Genomic DNA, 20,306 nt, shown 5'->3' with positions numbered 1-20,306 from the left:
TTAAACTTCTTAACCACCTCATCTGCTTTCTCACCACTAATCTTAGTTTCCAAAAGAGCAAAACAAGATGGATTAAACTGCTTAATAAGATCATTAATATGGATACGGGTAGCCTTGCTAGCCGCACCCCTAACATTCCAAAATAACAAATCCATAGAAAGGAGGACAACTGACCACACCCCTACCCTAAGCTAGGTATTTACTAGGGGCTCCTGAGAGCCTTACCGAGGTACCCCCGGGCCCCCTCTTATCTGGAAACGCCAAAGTGTTAAGGCCACTTTTTTGTTTTCCTTTAAGCTTTTTCATATTAGTTTTGTTAACTCCCATAGATTTCCCAATCCCAGGATCAATACCAGGAACAGGAATACTAACCTCATTTGAATTCTTCATCCTTCTAGCTGCAAGGGTCAGGGTCCCCCCCTGGGCTTCATCCTTAGAGACAAAAAGCGGGTTCACAGATTCAACCACCTTCTCGACTGGATCTACAGACTCTAATCCTGGAATACTCTCATCCATATGATTCTCATCTTGGTCTGACTCTTGAACTTCCTCAATCATCAGGGCCCCAAATCTGGACCCAGGCAAGGCTACTGAAGAAACCCCAGCCTCCTTTCTAGCTTTGAGGACAGGCTTCTCCTTGACATTTGGAATAACAGTAGCTTTAGGAGAAAGGGACTTAGAATTTGTGTTGATATCAGGAGGACGATTGTAAACCACTGCAGGTTGATTCCTACGTCTAGCGGGCCTCTTTGCCACCATCCAGGGACCAAAGTTCCCTTCATACCCCTGGTTCCCTCCAGTAATCCGCACACTACTCTCAACCCTCTCTATAACAACCCTCTCCCTTTTAGGGCAACCCTCCTGAGAATGACCATACATGCCACAATCATAACAGATGTTATGTAAACCTTCATACTCAATAAAGAACACTTTATCCTGAACACAGAACTTAGAAAGTAAAGGTTTAGCCAGATCAACATCTATACATACCCTAGCAAACTTACCCCTAATGGCCCCAATTGTAGTCTTGTCCACATGGTGGACCTTACCAACCAAACCTCCTATTTTACTCAGAAAGTTTTCACTGTAGTACTCAATGGAAAGGCCCGGGAATCTTACCCAAGTCAAGATCCTGTTAACCGAACAGTCGTGAGGATTAAAATTAGGAACCCAAGGCCTTAAGGCCAAAACATGATTGGAAATGATATATGGGCCTCCCTTGATAACCGAATTATAATCCTCAACCCTAGTAAATTTAATGACATAGTAGTCATTTTCCAGGTCAGTAATACTGACTTTACCTTTCCTTGCCCACTGCGCTTGTATTCTTTGGGCAAAATAGTTAAAACTAATTCGCTTACCCAGGACAGTAACAATCAAAGACACCTTCCACTTCTCTCTAAGCTCACGCTTCTCTGCAGCGGAAAGTCTAATGACCGGACAGAGAGGATCCTCCTGGCCATTATCTTCCTCATCAGAATCCGAGAACATATCATCAGAATCTCCCACCATTAAAACTTCCTCTAAAACCGGCTCTTCCTCAGCCACCCCCATGACCGTGTCCTTCCAAGAGTTTTTACCGATCTCGCTCATCTGAACCCTAGGTCTGGGGGAGACCGTCTTCCCATGAGCTACTCCTACAACACCCACCCTTCCCGAATTATTAGAAACATCCAGACCCGAGGCAGCCTGCCTCCCCGTCGTAGCCCCTGCCTGCCCCTCACAGCCCGGAGGAGAGGATCCCGCGCAAGGCACTGCGCCGACAGCCCCAGCCCACTGCCCGACCGAGGAGCCGGCAGCGCCTGGGCAGTGCCCGGCACTATTGGCGCATAGCCCTGCGCCAGGCACCCCCGGCCCCACTTCTCCCCTCGAGATTGGGGAAGCCTTACCCCCGGCATCAGAAAACCCAGCCGCCCGTATCTCCCATTGATCCGCACCCAGCCGCGACAACCTTGTCGAATCTGCCGCCTGTGGATCGCAAAGATCCGTCCCCAGCCGCACGGGCGGCGCCCGCGAGAACCCTGCCGATGCACCATCCATGCCCACGAGATCCCTACCGACGCCCCTGGATTCCCCTGCCTCCACCCCGCCAAGCGCCCCGCCCCGATCTACACTAGGTGCACGCTCGCCGCCAACAAAACTTGCCTCACCCTTCTCGCCCCAAACCACCAGGCCACCGCCCCCTTCCTTGCCGCAAATCCCCTCCAGATCCGACCCCCCCTCGCCGGCCACAGCCCCCCTCTCCCTAGATCTATCCCTAACACGCTTTACCATGAACCCTAGCCGAGAGAGAGAGAGAGAGAGGAGATAGATCTAAAAGAGAGAAAAAGATCTAAAAGAGAGAAAAAGATATAAAAGAGAGAAATAGATCTGAGAGAGAGAGGATAGATCTAAAAGAGAGAAAAAAGATCTAAAAGAGAGAAATAGATCTGAGAGAGAGAAGATAGATCTCAAAATTCTCCATCTTCATAAAAATTCTTCACCATGACAACAGATCTGAGAGAGAGAAGCCAGATCTGAAAAAGAGAAGATAGATCTAAAAGAGAGAGGTAATTTTTGTTCCTTTGTTTCCCTTAAGCTTAACTTTTTTTTAACTTAACTATCATCTAAGTATACAAACTTAATTTAGTATTATACAATCACATTTTATATGTTAATTACTAATGTTACTATCTTATGGGTTAAACCACTATTTCTTAAGGGTGGTACCGGAGATGGAAAGACTCCAGCCCCTCCGGGCTATCTTTGCCCCTAAATTATAGTAATCTATCTTGGTAACACCAATAAATTAGTATAGAATTGGGAAGAGCCTTCCTTAATTAGTCATTCTCTAGTATAACGACTGTCTCCTACCTCCTTCCCTGTCCTCCATATTCCCTTCAAAAGCTGAAGATGTTAAATGGTTTTGAGTCCCATCTAGAAACTAAAACCCTAGTTTAGAGAGGGATAGAGTTCTATAAAGGGTTTTGACTGGTTGTGGTGGAGAACAAAATGAGAATGATAATTATGGGTCAAAGTTTAATATTAGATAGTAATAATAAAATTTTAATATTCTTATTCCTGCCTTTCCCTGTCAGCAATCTCTGACTTTGACTGGACACTATTAGTATTAGTATCCCCAGCACATGTACACGTGTCATAATCTCCAGCCAGATCAGGCTTCTCTTCACTGTTTATTTACTATATTACCCTCGTTTGGGACACGTAGCGTGCTTTTAGTGATGATGTTATTGAGTTTATCCCCGCCCAAATTCACACTCTCTCTCTTGCGTTGCGTCTTCGATTCTACTCCCGTGGGAGAAAAGGAAAAAAATTAAATAATTTATTTATTTATAATAATCTCTGATCTGTTACTAGTCGTTTTTGACTCAAACAAAAGCTTTCTTCTTTCTGTATTCCTTCAATGTCGTTGAAACTATCGAATTGAATTTCCACTATCCTCTGTTTTCCAATTTTCACACACCAAGATTTTCTCACCAAATTTTTAACAGAATTTGGATTCCACGCCAAGCGAGAAACACAAAGGAGCTTCCGTTCTTTCCCTCTCTTGCCGTGATTGGTCTGTCTGTGTCGACGGCTCATTGCGTTAGGGTTTTCGAGAAATGAAATCTCCGCTTGGCAAGTTTCGAGGATTTAGGCTTCATAGGACCGATGCTAAGGACAAAAGAGACCTTTTACCTTCTGCTCAGGTGGATGAGCTCGCTCAAGCTGGCAAGGTACTTTTCCCTCTTTTCTTGATCGTAACCTCTGTTTCAAGTTTTCATCTCAATTATACTTCTTACTTCTTAAATTTACTTCTCTTTTCTTTTCGGGATAAATAATCCTAAAGTGAATTTGGATGCTTAAATCCAACTCCGGGTAAATCCACATAGGGCTTTACTGTGATTTCTTGTGAAGTTCTAGCTAATCAATAATTTGGACTTTGGATCGATGCTATGATATCTCAAATTAGATTGACTAACTAGTGATATTGCATTTTAGACTTGTATGCTTTCACGGTTATACATAACAATTTGCTATTTGGTTATCAAGCATGAATGCATTTCAGAGTTTTATGCTTTCTCGGTTACAACAAATTCTTGGGAAAAATTGCAGTGTCAATGAGAAGACTGAATCAGTTCCATTCTCTATGTGCTTATCCACACATCTACATTAGCTCCGAATATAAATATTTTGGGTTAAGATTGATACTCCCCCAGTTCCATAATATCTGCCACTTTTGTTGTTTTTACTAAGAGCGACTAATTTGTCTTAAATTTTGGATGGTTTAGAAAATCTCAAAATTTTTTAATGCATAAACTTAAATCTGATTGCCTCTAAATGATAAATTTAATGCATTTTTTAAATTCCAAGACAGTTTCACAATCCTAAGCTTGAAAAAAGAACATTGAAAGTCTAAAAGCGACAAATAAATGGAATTTAGATTATGGTTAAAAGTGACTCATATTATGGAACAAATTGATGGAATTTAGATTATGATTAAAATTAACAGATATTATGGAACGAAGGGAGTATGTAATTACTCTCTTGACTGTAACTTTAGAATTATTTTCCTTTCAAGAACTTTGTTGCTTTGTATAAGTTGACTTCCATTCCCCCATGGTCATTTCAGAAATATGATTTAGCTGTATTTACTTTGGCTCTTTTCTTCTCATAGGATATGCAAGACATGAGAAATTGCTATGATAGTCTACTTTCTGCTGCAGCTGCAACAGCAAATAGCGCATATGGTAAATGAACTGCCGCCACCATTTTTATTTTATTATCTTTAGTTTTTGTTTACTTATTAGATGTTGAATCATCTTTTATTTAGCTTTCCTCAATTTTGGTTGTGAGTTTATGGTTTCTGACCTTGGGAAATTAGAATATGTCAAATTGAACTGTATAGCAATGTCATTTTCTAGTATATTTGCAACTTACCATTTAATAATTCTGTATTATGAACTTTGGTAATCTTAGTATCATGTGTAACACGTCATTCTACAGTTAGGATTCAGCTTACCTAATGCTTATTTAATTTTGTTATGTGAAATCTTTGACATGACCCAATTTATGCTTTCAATTTTTTCCTAATATTTCCTCACAAGTTCTTCCATTTGGCTCTATATCTGCTTTCAGAATTCTCAGAGTCACTGAGGGAAATGGGTTCTTGTCTACTGGAAAAAACTGCATTACATGATGATGAGGAAAGTGGTATGTAAAAGTGTGAAAAGTGAACTTGAAGTTGTGTTTTTAGTGTACCAATTCTTTGAAATTGATATTAGAATTGTATTATGATGTGTATAATTTAGCTTGCTGTTTTGTACTTATCACTTTGTCATTAAAGATACACCTTTCAAGAATCAGAGAAACCAAGATGTGTATTATATAGGTGACTTTGCCTTTCTTTCCTTAAGAAAAAACAAAAGCGGTTCGGTGTGGGATTAGAAGGTTCAATAAACTTGTTTTAAGTAGTCTGCAATCGAATGTTATTCTACATCAAGAGCTTTTTGCATATGGTGCTAGTTAGTTCATGTGGACGATTGATAGTTAAAGAGAGGGTCTAGGCCCATACAGGTTTTTTCCTTGTAACTTGAGAAGACCGCTTCTAATGGTTTTAGTTGGGTGAGGTTTGGTACAGAGAACATAAAACTATATCCCATTTATCAATATTTTGTGTTTAGTTGCTCTTTTGTTTTTGGTTAATTTTTAACCATCTACTAGATGATTCATGTATTCGCACTCCATGCACACTCCATATTGGTATAAATGCATTTGATATCAGTGTACTGCTTTTATTTAGAGGCTTTTAGAAACGGGAAGTACCCAATGACACCTAATTCTAATTGTAATTAGAATCTATGAAGCATGGAAACGTTGAAACGTTTCAGCGTTTCCACAAGATGTGGGAAACGGAAACGCCCGGAAGCGGAAACGAAACGTTTCCGGGCGCGTTTCTGTAATTACATAAGATTTGAAACGCGTTTCCAGAATGTAAACATGTTTCTGTGTCAAAACTCAAAAGGTTTGTACCAATTGTGATTTTGAGGAAAAGGAAAACTGAAATTGGTTCATATTCACTGAAACGTTGAAACGGTTTAATTGATTTCAAAAGCACAGATCTAATTCTATATAAACAACTTACAAAACTTAATTTCTCCAATTACTGAATCTTCTTGAGATTGAAATCTATCTTCACTGACTTGAGAAAAAACGCAGGTATTAACATCTTCTTCTTAATACTGAAACGCAAACTCTGATTTCTTTTCTTTGATTTCTTCTTCTTCGACTGGTATGGGAAATCAGAAGACCAAGGCTTGAAGTTCTTCTTCTTGTTGGTTTATTTTCAATTTTTCTCTGTTTTTTTTTTTGTCTTCTCGAATGCTGTGGTGGGATGCTTCTGGAATGTTATAGTTGGGCCTTTTATGTTGTTGATAAATGTAATTAAGCTGTACTCTTTATTCTTTTATTTTTTATTTTTTTAACATAAAGAATTTAGTTTTACATCATGATAAATGTTAAACATTTATGTTTATTATATTTTTAAATATTTATAAATATGCCCCTATATATTTAATGAGGGCGAGCCTTGGCGCAACGGTAAACGTTGTTGTCGTGTGACCAAGAGGTCACGGGTTCGAGTCTTAGGAGCGGCCTCTTGCCAAATAAATTGGCAGGGGAAGGCTTGCCCCCAGTACACCTTTGTGGTGGGACCCCTCCCCGGACCCTCGCTCAGCGGGGACGCGTAGTGCGACCGGGCCGCCCTTTTATGCCCCTATATATTTAATATTTACACGTCTCCCCCACGTTTTCCGTTTCCTATGTTTTTTAGAAATTCCGTTTCCCTGTTTCAGTTTCAGTTTCCGTGCATCATAGATTAGAATCATAATATACTATCTAGAAAGCTGAATATGGTCTTATCATTTTGTGAGAATTTGAGTGCTATTGTTGCTTGATGCGAGTTAAGGGGGTCTAGGGGATATGAAAGAAGGTGCTGCTGTTCTGCATAATTTTATTTTAGAACTGAGCATGTTATCTCAACTATTTGCCAATATGATATGTGGGTGAGTTTCTATAATTGTTGACGTTTTCTGCAGGCAAAGTTTTGTTATTGTTGGGGAAAGTTCAGTTCGAACTTCAAAAGCTTGTTGATAGCTATGTGAGTGCCAGCTGCTTCATTGTTCTTGTAGTGCTTTATGACACTATTACAGAATAATGTATTGTATTCACTTTTATTAACTCGCAACTTCTGGAAATTCAGCGTTCTCATATTTTTTTGACAATTACAAATCCATCCGAGTCTCTTCTCAATGAACTTCGAACCGTTGAGGTTTGTTCCTCCAGACTTCTCTACTCTTTGTTTTGATTTAAGTTGTTCTTATACCAGCATTTTTTTTCATGTGATTGCTATTTCAGTTGTTCTTTTGGTCTTATTATAGTTGCTTTCATAGCTGTTGCAATTGTTGCAGAACGCTGAAAAATTATTGTGGTCCACAATTTGGTGTATCACTAATTTGAGGGCATTTTTGTTCTTACATGATTGTAATGCATTTGTTCTTAGAGGGCGAGCCTTGGCGCAACGGTAAAACGTTGTTGTCGTGTGACCGAAGGTCACGGGTTCGAGTCTTAGGAGCGGCCTCTTGCCAAAAAGATTGGCAAGGGAAGGCTTGCCCCCAGTACACCCTTGTGATGGGACCCCTCCCCGGACCCTCGCTTAGCGGGGACGCGTAATGCACCGGGCCGCCCTTTTATGATTGTAATGCATTTACAAAGGAAATTTTCTCAACCTTTTATTAATAACAAGCGATTTTTTAGTTATTATTGTGGCTTTGACTTCAGAAAATATTAGGAGTTGCTATCATGCTTTGGTTGGTAGAAAACATATGTTTTGGAATACAATCATGAGAATTGGTTGCCATATGGGGACAATTTGATTTATTTTATAATTATAAGAATTCAATTTTACTTGGGATTTGCATGTAATATTGTCTATTAGTTTGCTTTTATCTTCATTATGGAATTTACTATATAGACATTTAGTTTCATAGTTAATTCTGCAAATTATAATTATTATTAGTCTCAACAAGGGTAGTTGATAGGTTTCAGTCTTACCAAAACTTCATCATTTTCTTGGGTTTTATGTAGTAGACAATTCAGCTATCTGGTAGTTCATAGGTTTTTCTCTATCTACTCATGTAAATTGGTTGTTTTCATGGAATTCCATATTCCAATATGGAAGCTTCTTCTGCATATTTCTTTTCCCATGCTGCTACTTTCTCGAGTGCTGTTCTTAGCTAAAAAAGATCACCATTTTCTATTCTAATTCAAACCCTTAACCCTAGTCTCCTGCATTCCTAGAGTCTTGTAATTTGTCCACTTCACAAGCACTGTTTGTTTTCATTTTCCACTCCTTAAGTAGCAATCTTGTAGTATTATTGTGTGTAGTAGGAATGTTGCTTAATTGAGAGTTGATTAGCAATGTTGTGTTTTCCGTAAGTGCACAATGTTGGAAGCCTCATGCACTAAGAAACCTTTTTGTGCTAAGGTCCTTTTGCACTGCTGAGAGCCTATGACAATTTTGATTAAACTTCTTACTGTAAATTACAATGTCCTGAGATATTTCATATTACTTCACTACCATTACCCTTAACCCTAATCTCCTATGTTCCTAGAGTCTTGTAATTTGTCCACTTCACAAGCACTAAGATGCTAGTGTTTTTTTTTTTTGTTTTTTTTTTTGTAATTTGTCCGTTCTCATTTTGCACTCCTAAAGCGGCAATGTGTGTAGTAGGAATGCTGCTTAATTTAGAGTTGAATACATAAATTCAAAAATTATTAGCAATCTCTTTGAACTACAAGGAGAAGGTTGTGTTTTCCATAAGTGCACAATGTTGGAAGCGTCATGCACCAAGAAACCTTTTTGTGCTACGGCTGCTGAAAGCCTATGGCAATTTTGATTAAACTTCTTACTGTAAATTACGATGTCCTGAGATATTGCATATTACTTCACTACCATTACTGGATTTTTATTTTTTTGGGAAAAAGAAATATTGATTAAGCTGCCAAGGCATTGTGAAAATGAGGATTTTTTACAACTTCTTCAGCACATAGCATTTGACGTTTTAGCACCATAGAACTTGATCAAAAAATTAATTTGTTGCTACTAGTAGGTCCGACTATTTAATCAGTTGGGTTGGTTCATATTTTGTGTGGACCCTACTGAAGCTGAGAAGAATCAGAGCGTGGAATCTGTCCATTTCAACCTGACAAGTCAGGTTAGGTCAGGTTAATGTCGGTGAGTTGAAAGTTGCTACAATTTCAATGCATCCATTAAATTAAGACCTAAACTACAAAAGCCCAACGTACTATCCACCACTTGTAAATCTTAGATGCTAGAATCCCTTTTGATGGGTGCTTTCTTTAAGTGAGATTAAAAATAAAAGCGACTGATGGAAAACGCTCAAGAGAGATGAATATAAGAAATTGGTAGAATGCAATCTGGCCTTAGAAGTGGGAAATAGAGTGATTATTGATGAGTAATCAAACAATATATTTCTGATACTCAAAAGGGAATCAAATCAAAATGGTAATAACCTTCCACTGGGAGGCAACCCCAAATTCCTTGCCAACGAGTAGGTCCCAAAATAGCCAAGATGCTAAGCTAACTGAGAAGACACATAACCTTTATTTAGTAACCCCCAAATCCTAGCAGACAAACACACACAACACGCCTTACATGTGGCTCACTTTCTTCCTCTCCTAAACCTTCCAGACCCTAGGCCCGTTATTCCTGTTCATCTGTTTCCTTGCTAACAATGCCACCCTTTTGAGAAGCAGTCTTGTCCTCAAGGCTGAAAGAAGGAAACTGTGCTCTTATATTGATCTCACCTTTCTTTATTTCTTTTCCATTCTTGTTGGCTGTACGTGTGGTGTGCACTAGTTCTGGACGTTTTGAATCTTCTATTGACATTTCTGTCTAGTAATGATGGTCCCACTGGACAAGGCTTGTTGCCTTCTTTATCATAGAGACATGGAACACAAGATGCACTTTGGAATGTGCTGGAAGTTGTAGCTCATAAGTAACTTGTCCGAAGCGACATTGAACTCGGAAAGGCCCATAAAACGGGCTGCCAATTTTTGATTTACTCGTCGAGGTTTTGATTGATGTTTGTGGGGCCTTAATGTTAAGTAAGCTCAGCCCCCTTCTCAAAGGCTATATTGTATGTAGTTGGAGGTTCCATCCAACTACTAACTCAAAAGGGTCATCCCTGTTGAGACATGAATGTCGTGTTAAACCAATACTCTGTGCAAGGTAACTAGTGGGCCCAAGTACGTGGCTGTTCCACTGAAACGCACCTCAGTTAAGGCTCCAGACATCTATTTGCCGCTTCTATTTGTTAATCCGTATCCACATGGTATGCGGATGACAGGTTCAATGTGGCTCCCTGCATTTTAAACAACTCCGACCAAAAGGGGCTCATAAAGATTGGCTCTTGATCACTCACAATGGCTTGAGAAATGCCATGGAGTCGAATGATTTCCTTAACAAAGATGTCAGCAATAGATATGGAAGTAAGGATATTTCGAAGGAATGAAATGTGCATACTTGCTTAGTTTGTCCACTACAACCAGAATACGTCGAACCCTTTTGATTTTGGTAAACCCGGTGATGAAGTCCATTGGAATTTCCTTCCAAACTACTTCCAGAATGTTTAAGGGTGGTAACAACCCTGCATGTGCCAGCGTAGAGGCCTTGAATCTTTGGCAGATGCTGAAATTCTCGACACATTCTTGTACTGTTCTGCTTATCCCTATCAAATAGATGTTTGCTTCCTATGTCCTATAGTTGCGGTAGAATCCTGAATGTCCTCCCATTGGTGAAGAGTGAAATTCTTGTAGCAAGGATGGAATCAAAGGGGAGGCAGCTGAAATTACCAAGCTATTCTTGTATAGCAAGACTCCTTCCTCAAGCTAAAAACTGGAACTTGATAGTTGGTGTCTTTGTAAATCAACCTTAATCTTGATCAATTGGACATCCTCATCCACTTCCCTTGTTAATTGGGCTCCATCTTTTCCATTGGGGGATAAGAAGTGAGCAACATCAGCTCTCCCTTTCTTCATCACTAGCCATCCGGATGTAAGGAATATTATGTAGGCCTTACTAAATAGCATGAAGATGTAATATTGTGAATCGGGCCTTTCTCTTGTCACATCATTGACTGTCTGTCGTAGATGCAGCCTCTTAACACAAGTTCTTTTTTTTTTATATATGTTTTATTTAATTATAATATTTTGTGTATGAGAATTTAAATTTTGTTTTATTCATCATTGGAGCCAAGGTTTGTCACCATAATTTTCCACCTGTTATTGTCACCTGTTATTGCCACCTTTTGGAATTGAAGCCTACCTCAATTGGGGTCTTTCCTGATACTGCCATTGCCATCAGCTATATCCAATTCTGCTCATCAATAAATGGATTACTTAGGAGTAGGGTTGCAAATGGGGCGGGGATGAAGACTGCTTCCCCTGTCTCCGTCTAGATGGGGAACCCTCATCCCCATCCCCGTTTATAAAATGGGGAAAATATAGTCCCCACTCCCATCCCCATGGAGATTAGGATCCTTGTAGGGATCCCCATTCTCCATTTCTCAAATTCTAAATAACATTTTCTTTAATCTATAAAAAGTTAGTATACTTGATACAAAAAGTACATCAATCATAATTCACAAGTAATACATCAGTCTATCAAATATAAAAATAAATAAAAATTGTCTAAATATAAATAAAAATCTAAAAAACTATATAAATTACATGGGGATGGGGATCCCTGTGGGGAAAGGAGAGGTCGCCGTCCTGTCCCACCTCTGGGGATTTTTCCCCCCATCCCTACCCCGCTGGGACGTATAATCCTCGCCTTGTTTGCAACCTTACTTAGGTCTAATTTTGAGGAACTAATTGAATCTCACTTATCAAAAGTGACCAAAGCTTAGTTATTGAATTGTTTTAAATGCAACATGGTGAATAATAACATTCTTTTAGATTTGACCAATAAGGTGCTGAATAATGCGACTGGAAAAAGGATGTTGATCAAACAAAAAATTCATAATTGATATTCAGGATTAGAAAAGTTGGGCTCATCACGAGGGACAAAAGACAGTTAGTTACGCAGCTGGATAGTTGGGGGAGCTGGTAATGGGAGTTGGAAGGATATTTGTAGTGAACTAGTTATGGGTTTCGGGAGTTCATGGATAGTTGGGGAAGCTGGTAGAGGTAGTGGTGGGAGTTGGAAGGATATTTGTAGTGAGTTAGTTATGGGCTTTGGGGTACTCCGAATTTTGCTTGGTTTTCTTGTGTGTTACAAATGAGAGGGATTAGAAATTTCCTTTGGGGATCTTAGTTCTATTTTCATCATTGGTTTGCTTTGCTGATTGGGCTGATCAATCTGTGTGTACTTGTTTGTGTTGCGTGGGTTGTTTGTTGCTTGACAGGCACTTCTTAAAAGCAATTTAGTTCAGTAATTGATGTTTGGAATTTCTAGCATTCACGTTCGCTTATCTAGGTATGGCTCATGCAAGATGCCACTATTTCAATTGCAACATCAGCTCTTCAAATTGCTGTTCCAACTACACAAGAGACCAATGCACAAATGGCCAATGCATTTTCAGTCCTGCATGCTCCATGTTATGATCTAGACCTGATTATTGACCTAAATTTGCCTAAATCAAGAGGATGATGAATGATCTGTGTGACTGGTTGAATGAGATTGAGAGAATTCTGGAGTTACGGGTGTGAGGAACAAATTCTTGAGTTAATGGTATGAGGAACAAAGAGGGAGTAAATGTACCACTTAAGAGTTTATAGGGTATGCATGCACATGGTGGCACAGTTTCGGAAAACACTGTATTTGCGAAAATGTCCTATTATTGAAACTTTTGGATTGGAGAAGTATATTCTCATTCACTGTGAGAGGGAAATGCACCTTAAGTTGTCCTATTATTTAATGAAGGTGGTATCGTTTAGATCAATCATTGCACCAAGCAAAGTACCTTCTAACTTGAGAGGCTTGAGGACCTTAATGTTACAATTCTGAATATAAAAGACAGTTGTACGAAATATGGATTGTAGCTGATGCATGGGATTCACTGAGCAAAATAGATGTATGGAAAATTTAATGAAGGTGGTATGTTTTAGATCAATCATTGCACCAAGCAAACCTTCCAACTCTAGAGGTTTACTTCAATGTTACAATTGTGGATAGAAAAGATGGTTGTAAGGGATAGGGATTGTTCCAAACAACAAATTGGTAATGCGGTCCTTCTAACAATTGGGGTCAAAAGTACCTGTTGTCACTAAGGTAGAGGGTATTTGCACTGGTGGTCGCTGAAGTCGTTTTTAAGCTAATAAAGTCACTAAAGTAGCACATCTTTGTCAATGGGTGCCTTCTATGCTTACTTTGTCAAAAACACACAAAGTAAGGCTTATTTTGTCAAAAACAAAGTAAGCATAGCCTCTACCCAATGGAGTCACTATGGCCGGATTCAGCGACTTTATCCACTAGAAAGCACATGTCAGAATCCAACTTGAAAGGGCGTCCCTGTGGCAGCCAGTGTTGTCCACATGGAAAAATAAATTAAAATGGAGTTCTTTCATTGATTTTTTAATCCCTTTTCATCTAACCCAACCCCATAGTTATCCATGGTTTATTTAGAAGAAATCCCCTTTTAACTTCTGAATAAAAAATTGAAGTTGAAATTAGATTTTTCATCTGAATCCAAGCTTCTGAGTGCATTAGATGTTGATTCATTCGAGAGGCTCCTCAAGGGTCTTACGGAGAAAATATGGCGGCAGTGAGAGGCAGCATCTGCAGTGGCAACGATCGTGACCCAATGCAAATTGGGCAATGATAAACGGCAAGGTGGTGGATCAAAGGGTGATACTTGGCTGTTGTTCACAAGTCTTGACTGGGTTGGAACGAAGAGAATGGCATCAGCTCTATGAGATGGCATATGTGGGACGAATCCAATAATTGTTTCACTTGGTTCGCTGCAGGGAAGATGGAGAATCTGATATGAATTCCGTGGTAAAACAGCACTGCTCGCATAGTAGAGGCTGTTAGAAGGAACCCCTTTTCAGTGCTGGAGGATATCGGTGAAGCAGATATGCTTGCTCGAGAGGAAGGAGTTAGATGAAAAATCCAATTTTTAACTATGGTTAACTATGGGTTGGGATTAGATAAAAAGGGATTAAAAAATCAACAAAAAAACTTGGCTTTTGTTTTATTTTGCTATGTGGCAGCCACGTGGACGACACTGGCTGCCATTTGGATGCCCCTTCAAGTTGGATACTGACGTGTCTCTGGCATCAGCTTTCTGGTGAAGCAAGTCGCCGGATCTGGCCATTGTGACTTATTGACACAAATGTACTTCATTGTCTCAAACACGACTTTTAGTGACCACCGGTGCAAATACCTCTACTTTAGTGACTGGGCGCGTTTGACCCCTAATAATTGGCAATGAAAGTATAGATGCCACTGATAATGGTGAAATAATAGTGGATGTATATGTACTACTTCATTGACTTCATTGTCTCAAAAACGACTTTAGTGACCACCGGTGCAAATACTTCTACTTTAATGACTGGGCGCTTTTGACCCCTAATGGTGAAATAAAAGTGGATATATACACAATTATTTTTCTTCTTTAAGCCATTCAAGTTAAGGTAACCAGCATTCCATAGTAATCATTAGGCCTTATTTTATTTTTTGTAATTTTTTGTTTTTATCTCTGTCTAAGGATTTAACCAAGCCTTTGTAGTCATACTTGCTTTCTGTTTGAACATGTTATCTCTTTGTGTTGAAAACCTGGAGCTCTGTATCAGCTGCAAAATAAGTCCTTACATTATCTTAATATAAATCAGTGACATTGAAGCAGTCATTTTCTGTGAATTTTGCTCAATAGCCTCCTCTTGCTCTCTGGTGCAGGATATGAAGCGACAATGTGATGAGAAAAGGTCTGTCCTTTTCAACTTATTTCTGCTTTTATTTGATAAAAGTAAATTTATGGTTAATATTATATGTGATGTTCAGAAATGTCTATGAATACATGGTCGCGCAACAGAAAGAAAAAGGAAAATCGAAGAGTGTAAAGGGTGAAAGCTTTACTTTGCAGCAATTGAGAACAGCTCATGATGAATACGATGAAGAGGCAACCCTTTGTGTTTTCCGGTCGAAATCTCTGAAGCAAGGGCAGTCTAGAAGTCTTTTAACTCAGGCAGCTCGTCACCATGCAGCTCAGGTTTCCTTAGATTTCTCAAACCTCCTCCAAGATCAGGTTCTTCAGTTGCTCTCATAACTTGGTTGATGTATGTTTTCGCTTCTACTTCAAATGCAGTTGAATTTCTTCCGCAAAGGGCTTAAATCACTTGAGGCAGTTGATCAACATGTGAAAGTTGTTACAGAACAGCAACACATTGATTACCAATTTTGTAGACTTGAAGATGAAAGTAGGGAAGACGGTGACGATGATGATGAGAACATTGATTCAAATGATGGGATTGAACTGAGTTTTGACTACAGAGTCAATAAACAAGGGCATGATCTTGTTTCTGCCTCAAGGAATTCAATGGAGGTGAGGTTGTAAAATATTATTTGGATACAATGAACATAGTATATCAGTGATCTTGTTTGCTGAACCTCTATGGAGTACAGTTTCATGCCCATTTCTTTACGTGCTTTGAATTTCGCATGTTAAACTTGATGGGTTGCAAGCTTGATTTGATTTACTATCCACACTGTATATACATTGCAATCTCTTTTCTCAAATCCTTCTGTGAATAAGTTTGTGTATGGAGGACCTTCAGCGGCCATCCTTTTGATCAGACACTACAATATGTTGATTTTTAGTTTATAGCAAGTTATGAATAGAATCTGTCATACCCCTTTTTTTTTTCTCTTCTTATGGATTATCCTTTGGCTCAATATATTGTTCTTGTTTCCAGTTATTGAACTACTAAATAGAATATTTGTGTTGGATTTCCTGTCAGTTTATCAATCCATGCATCCGTGTGGCTCATTAGTGCTTACATAACCTCCTATTGGTGGATGTGTTTTTTGGTAATGGTGCATCATGAGCCAAGAGTGGCTTCATCAGGTGCAGTATTTGGTTATGACACTGTACTGTAGTTTATCAGTGCATTTTAGGGAACCCTGGACTCGATTTAAAATGACTTTGGGTCTCAAACGAGTCTGACATGTAGCGCCCACCTTATATTCTTAGGATCATTCATCCTTCTACATACAGTATATGATGTTAATTGATTCTACCATAACAAATGTTTTTCCATAGCATATAATACTCCTTAAACTGTTTTGTTTGAATTGATTCTTATTGAGATGAACATATACTATTTTCATCTAGATTCTAATGTTCGGACCCTCAAAATGAATTTGTCATTGATGAATTATGCGTGTGAATTACTGGTGGTTCGCTTGAAGCTAATCAAGTTCATATCAGAATTTTCTTATAATGAGCACAGCTGCACAGATGTCATTTCTTTCTTGAGAGTTGAATATTCCTTTTCAAAGGCATTGTTGATAGTAACAAGGCAATGTTGGGTATTTTGATTTATTTCATTGTCTTACCAACTTATATCTGTATCTTTCTATGGTTGCTTACCATCCAGGTAGATGAAATGGAACTTTCGTTTACCCAAGTTTCGACTACAGAAAATGCCGAGGTATTAACTTTCCTTCCCCCTGTATAAATAAATGTTAAACCTGTTGAATTTACCCAGGACGGTTAAAAAAGCTGTTGGCTGTAATGTATACCGTACAAGGTTCATTGATACTTCCCATCCTTTTTGCAGTCTCTTAATGTTTTTTGAGCTCACTTTTGAAACTTTTTTTTTGCAGTGTTTTGATATAATCATCCTGATTATTTTAATAATTGTTTGATTAATATTTGTTAGCCTTGATTAATTTGCACATTGAGATCAAGGAGCAAACTATTTGGCAACTAAGGTTTTATATCCCACTTCAGTTAAACATGGAAAAAAACCAGGGAGGGATCCAGGCATCACTTAGAGAACCTCGACCAGTCAGCCATTCTGCACCAATATTTCCAGAAAGAAAGTCTGATCCAGTTGAAAGAATAAGACAAGTACCATCCTCTGCAAGGAAGGCCAACACATATGTACTGCCCACACCTACAGATGCAAAGAGTTCAATCTCATCAAGAACAAGTGGTACAGTTTCCCTCACAAAGCCAACAGACCTCAGTGGACGTACTCAAAATTTGTGGCATTCTTCACCATTGGAACAGAAGCAAGAAAAAGATGCTGGTGATGCTCATCTTTCAGAGTTCACTATCTTAAAAGCTCGTGTAGCACAGAAAGATAGCAACACCAATAATGCCTCCACCCAGTTACCTCTTCCTTTAAATCTTGATTCATATAATACATCTGATCATAAGAAAATTAAACGTCAATCTTTCTCTGGTCCAATAACTAGTAAGCCTTGGTCAACCAAGTCTTCTTTGTCTGCCAGTGGTTCTATTCCCTCTAATGAACTTTCCCAACAAGTTTCTGGAGTGCCTTCTCGTGTTACAATTCCTCAGACTACATCTCCAAAAGTATCCCCAACTGCATCGCCTCCCCTAGCATCTTCACCTAGGATAAGTGAGCTTCATGAACTTCCTAGGCCACCGGGTATTTTGGCCACCAAAACACCAAAATCAGCAGCATCCGTTGGTCACTCTGCTCCATTAGTCAGAAATCCCGAGCTTTCTGGAACAGGCAAGACTTCTTCATCAGTGACAAGTTTGGCATCACCTCTTCCGATTCCACCTTTGATTGTCCCCCGAAGTTTTTCAATACCTTCTAGCAGTCAGAGAGCAATGACAGTTCATGTTTCCCGGACTGTGGAGTCTCTAAAAGCCCCAGACAAGGCTGAAGAAGTTGATTCTCCTCCACTGACACCCATTTCCCTAGCGAACATGAAGTCCGCATCAACTGTGTCTGAATCTGTCTCTCATTCGGGTCAAATTAGAGGTAACTGAATATTTATTTATATATTTGATTTACTTAGGTTGACCTGTTGAGAGTTGCATTTGAATCACTTGAAATTCTTTATGAATAAAGAAAAGAAAATAGTTAGACCCAAGAATTTTCCTAGTTGAAGGCCACATGGTAGATGCTACAGTAGAGATCAGCCAATGCAAAAATGAGACCATGCACCTAAGACACGACATGATTCATTTGTTTCGAGAAAGACAATTGTTAGTGACAAGTTTTTTGTTGACTGCAGGTGGAAGCTGATACGGTGAATCCATAATTTTATTCTTTTTTCTTTTCAAGAATGCTGGACACTCCTTCACCCTACTTTGTTTGGGGTCTTATCATGTGAAGCTGGGTACTGTAAATAGGAGTTGCATGCATTATTTAGTTTTCTCATCCCAATTTTTGTTCATCGTGTGAACCATTTTGATGAGAGCTAGCTCCACATAATTGTGCATTATTACACATCTTGTATATCATCAATTAAGAAATTTTGTCATGTTTACAATTTATTCAAAACTTTCCACCATATACTAACTATCTAATTGAAATTCTCTTCTTATTTATTTATATAGGTTGATTTTGGAGTTGGTAGAAATTCGGTTATGTTTAATATACCAATTCGATTCCACGAAGACTATTAATCTTTGTATCAAATCTAATTAGATTATTTATTACCTAAGGGCATCTCCAAGAGACTCTTAGTGCATTTTCTAAAAATAATATAAATAATTGACTTTTAGTGATTTAAGAGTCATCTCCAACAATACTCTTTATATTTACACTTTATTTATTATTGTATCATTAAAATTATTAATTGTTATATTTACTAATAGTGTGAGGAGAGAGATTACACAATAATAAATTATTAATAAAAAATGAATTAAGAGGCACTAAGAGGTGGAGAGAGACTTTTAGTGATTTGAGGAGCCACTAAGAGGTTGTTGGAGCTGATTTTTCATTCTCCCTCAAATTTTAATTTAAGAGCCAATTTAAGAGACTGTTGGAGATGCTCTAAGCAATTTCATAAGTAAAATTGGGGTTTTTAATGGGGGACTGTGCGGTTCAATCTTGCAAGGGACGGAACGAGTAGTGGGGAAACCCTAGGTGGACCAAAGGGGACAGTGGAAGCGAAAATATGCGACAATGAACATGAGGCTGATATAGAGTTAATTGAGGATGCTGAATTGGCGTTGCTGGCAGCTAGAAAACGAAGACTTGCAGAGGATAGTGTGGATAAGCTTCCTCATCAAGAGGCAACAAATAAAAACACAAAACCAGGGGCTGTTTCTTCTAATACTATGGATCAATCAACCACTAAAAATATTGAAATGATGTGGCCTGGCGAGCAGGTCCGTCAGGTATTATGAGTTGCCTGAACTGGAACTGTCGGGACTTGGGCAACCCTTGGGCAGTTCCATCTTTGGGTGAGCTATTAAAAGCTCATGCAATATCGTTTGTATTTTTTATTGAAACTCTTGTTAATAAGACTAGGATTGAAGGCCTACGAAGAAGAAAGTTTCATTATGAAGGATGTCTTGTAGTTGATGTCAGAAGGCATAGTGTTGGACTCGCATTTTTTTTAAGTAGAAGGATGGGGTAACTGTTCTGTCCTTTTCATATTATCAAATCTGACAGAGTGGGTGGAGACTTACGGGTTTGCTAACTATAATAGACACTAGGAATCTTGAGATTTGATTAGGAGATTATCGGTTTCTTCAACATTACCGTGGGCAATCGTGGGTGATTTTAATTGCATTTTGGATCAGCTGGAGAAGGTAGGAGGGTCACATTATCCGCAGACATTGATTAATCAGTTTACGGAGACAATTGCCGTTAGTCTGTTAAACGAGTTACACATGTATGGCAACATGTTTACTTGGGAGCATAGGAAGGGCTCACGGTTTTGGATCTGGGAAAAACTCGATAGAGCGTTTGGCTCGTATTCATGATGTAATATGTTTACTTCATATAAGTTAACAAACTTAATTGCATCGTCCTCGGATCACTCACCGCTCTTATTAGAATTAAACGAAAGGGAGGGAAGAAAAGCACGATAGACAATTGTTCTAGGATACAAACTTAATATAAATGAATTGTTCTTTATATCATTTGTTTTAATGAGATATATGTTTTATAACTATATAAAGGCAACCCCTTTTAAGCACTAAATAAAGTCTAATAAAAGGAAATCCGTAAGTTTATTTAAAGTGATTATAAAGTGTTCATACAAGCATGAAGTGAGACAAAACTTTATAATAAACTGATAAACTTAA

General features: G+C 38.7%; 1 protein-coding gene across 2 annotated transcripts; it reads left to right on the top strand.

The window, feature by feature from the left end:
* Positions 1-3,272: 3,272 nt before the first annotated feature.
* Positions 3,273-18,600, top strand: LOC136222277 (uncharacterized protein At2g33490-like). 2 transcript variants are annotated; one of them, XM_066009860.1, is made up of 11 exons: positions 3,273-3,716; positions 4,658-4,730; positions 5,119-5,193; positions 7,077-7,138; positions 7,241-7,309; positions 14,960-14,988; positions 15,065-15,272; positions 15,369-15,605; positions 16,660-16,713; positions 17,016-18,024; positions 18,281-18,600. In XM_066009860.1, the coding sequence occupies exons 1-11, from the start codon at positions 3,603-3,605 to the stop codon at positions 18,289-18,291; spliced, it is 1,941 nt and encodes a 646-aa protein (XP_065865932.1). In that variant the 5' UTR covers positions 3,273-3,602; the 3' UTR covers positions 18,292-18,600. The 2 variants fall into 2 exon arrangements, with proteins under 2 accessions (XP_065865932.1, XP_065865933.1); XM_066009861.1 differs by lacking the exons at positions 3,273-3,716; positions 4,658-4,730 and having other exon boundaries at positions 14,896-14,988.
* Positions 18,601-20,306: the final 1,706 nt, after the last annotated feature.

Source organism: Euphorbia lathyris, chromosome 3, assembly GCF_963576675.1.
Source record: "Euphorbia lathyris chromosome 3, ddEupLath1.1, whole genome shotgun sequence".
NCBI lineage: Eukaryota > Viridiplantae > Streptophyta > Magnoliopsida > Malpighiales > Euphorbiaceae > Euphorbia > Euphorbia lathyris.
This window is presented reverse-complemented; position numbering and strand designations above follow the sequence as displayed.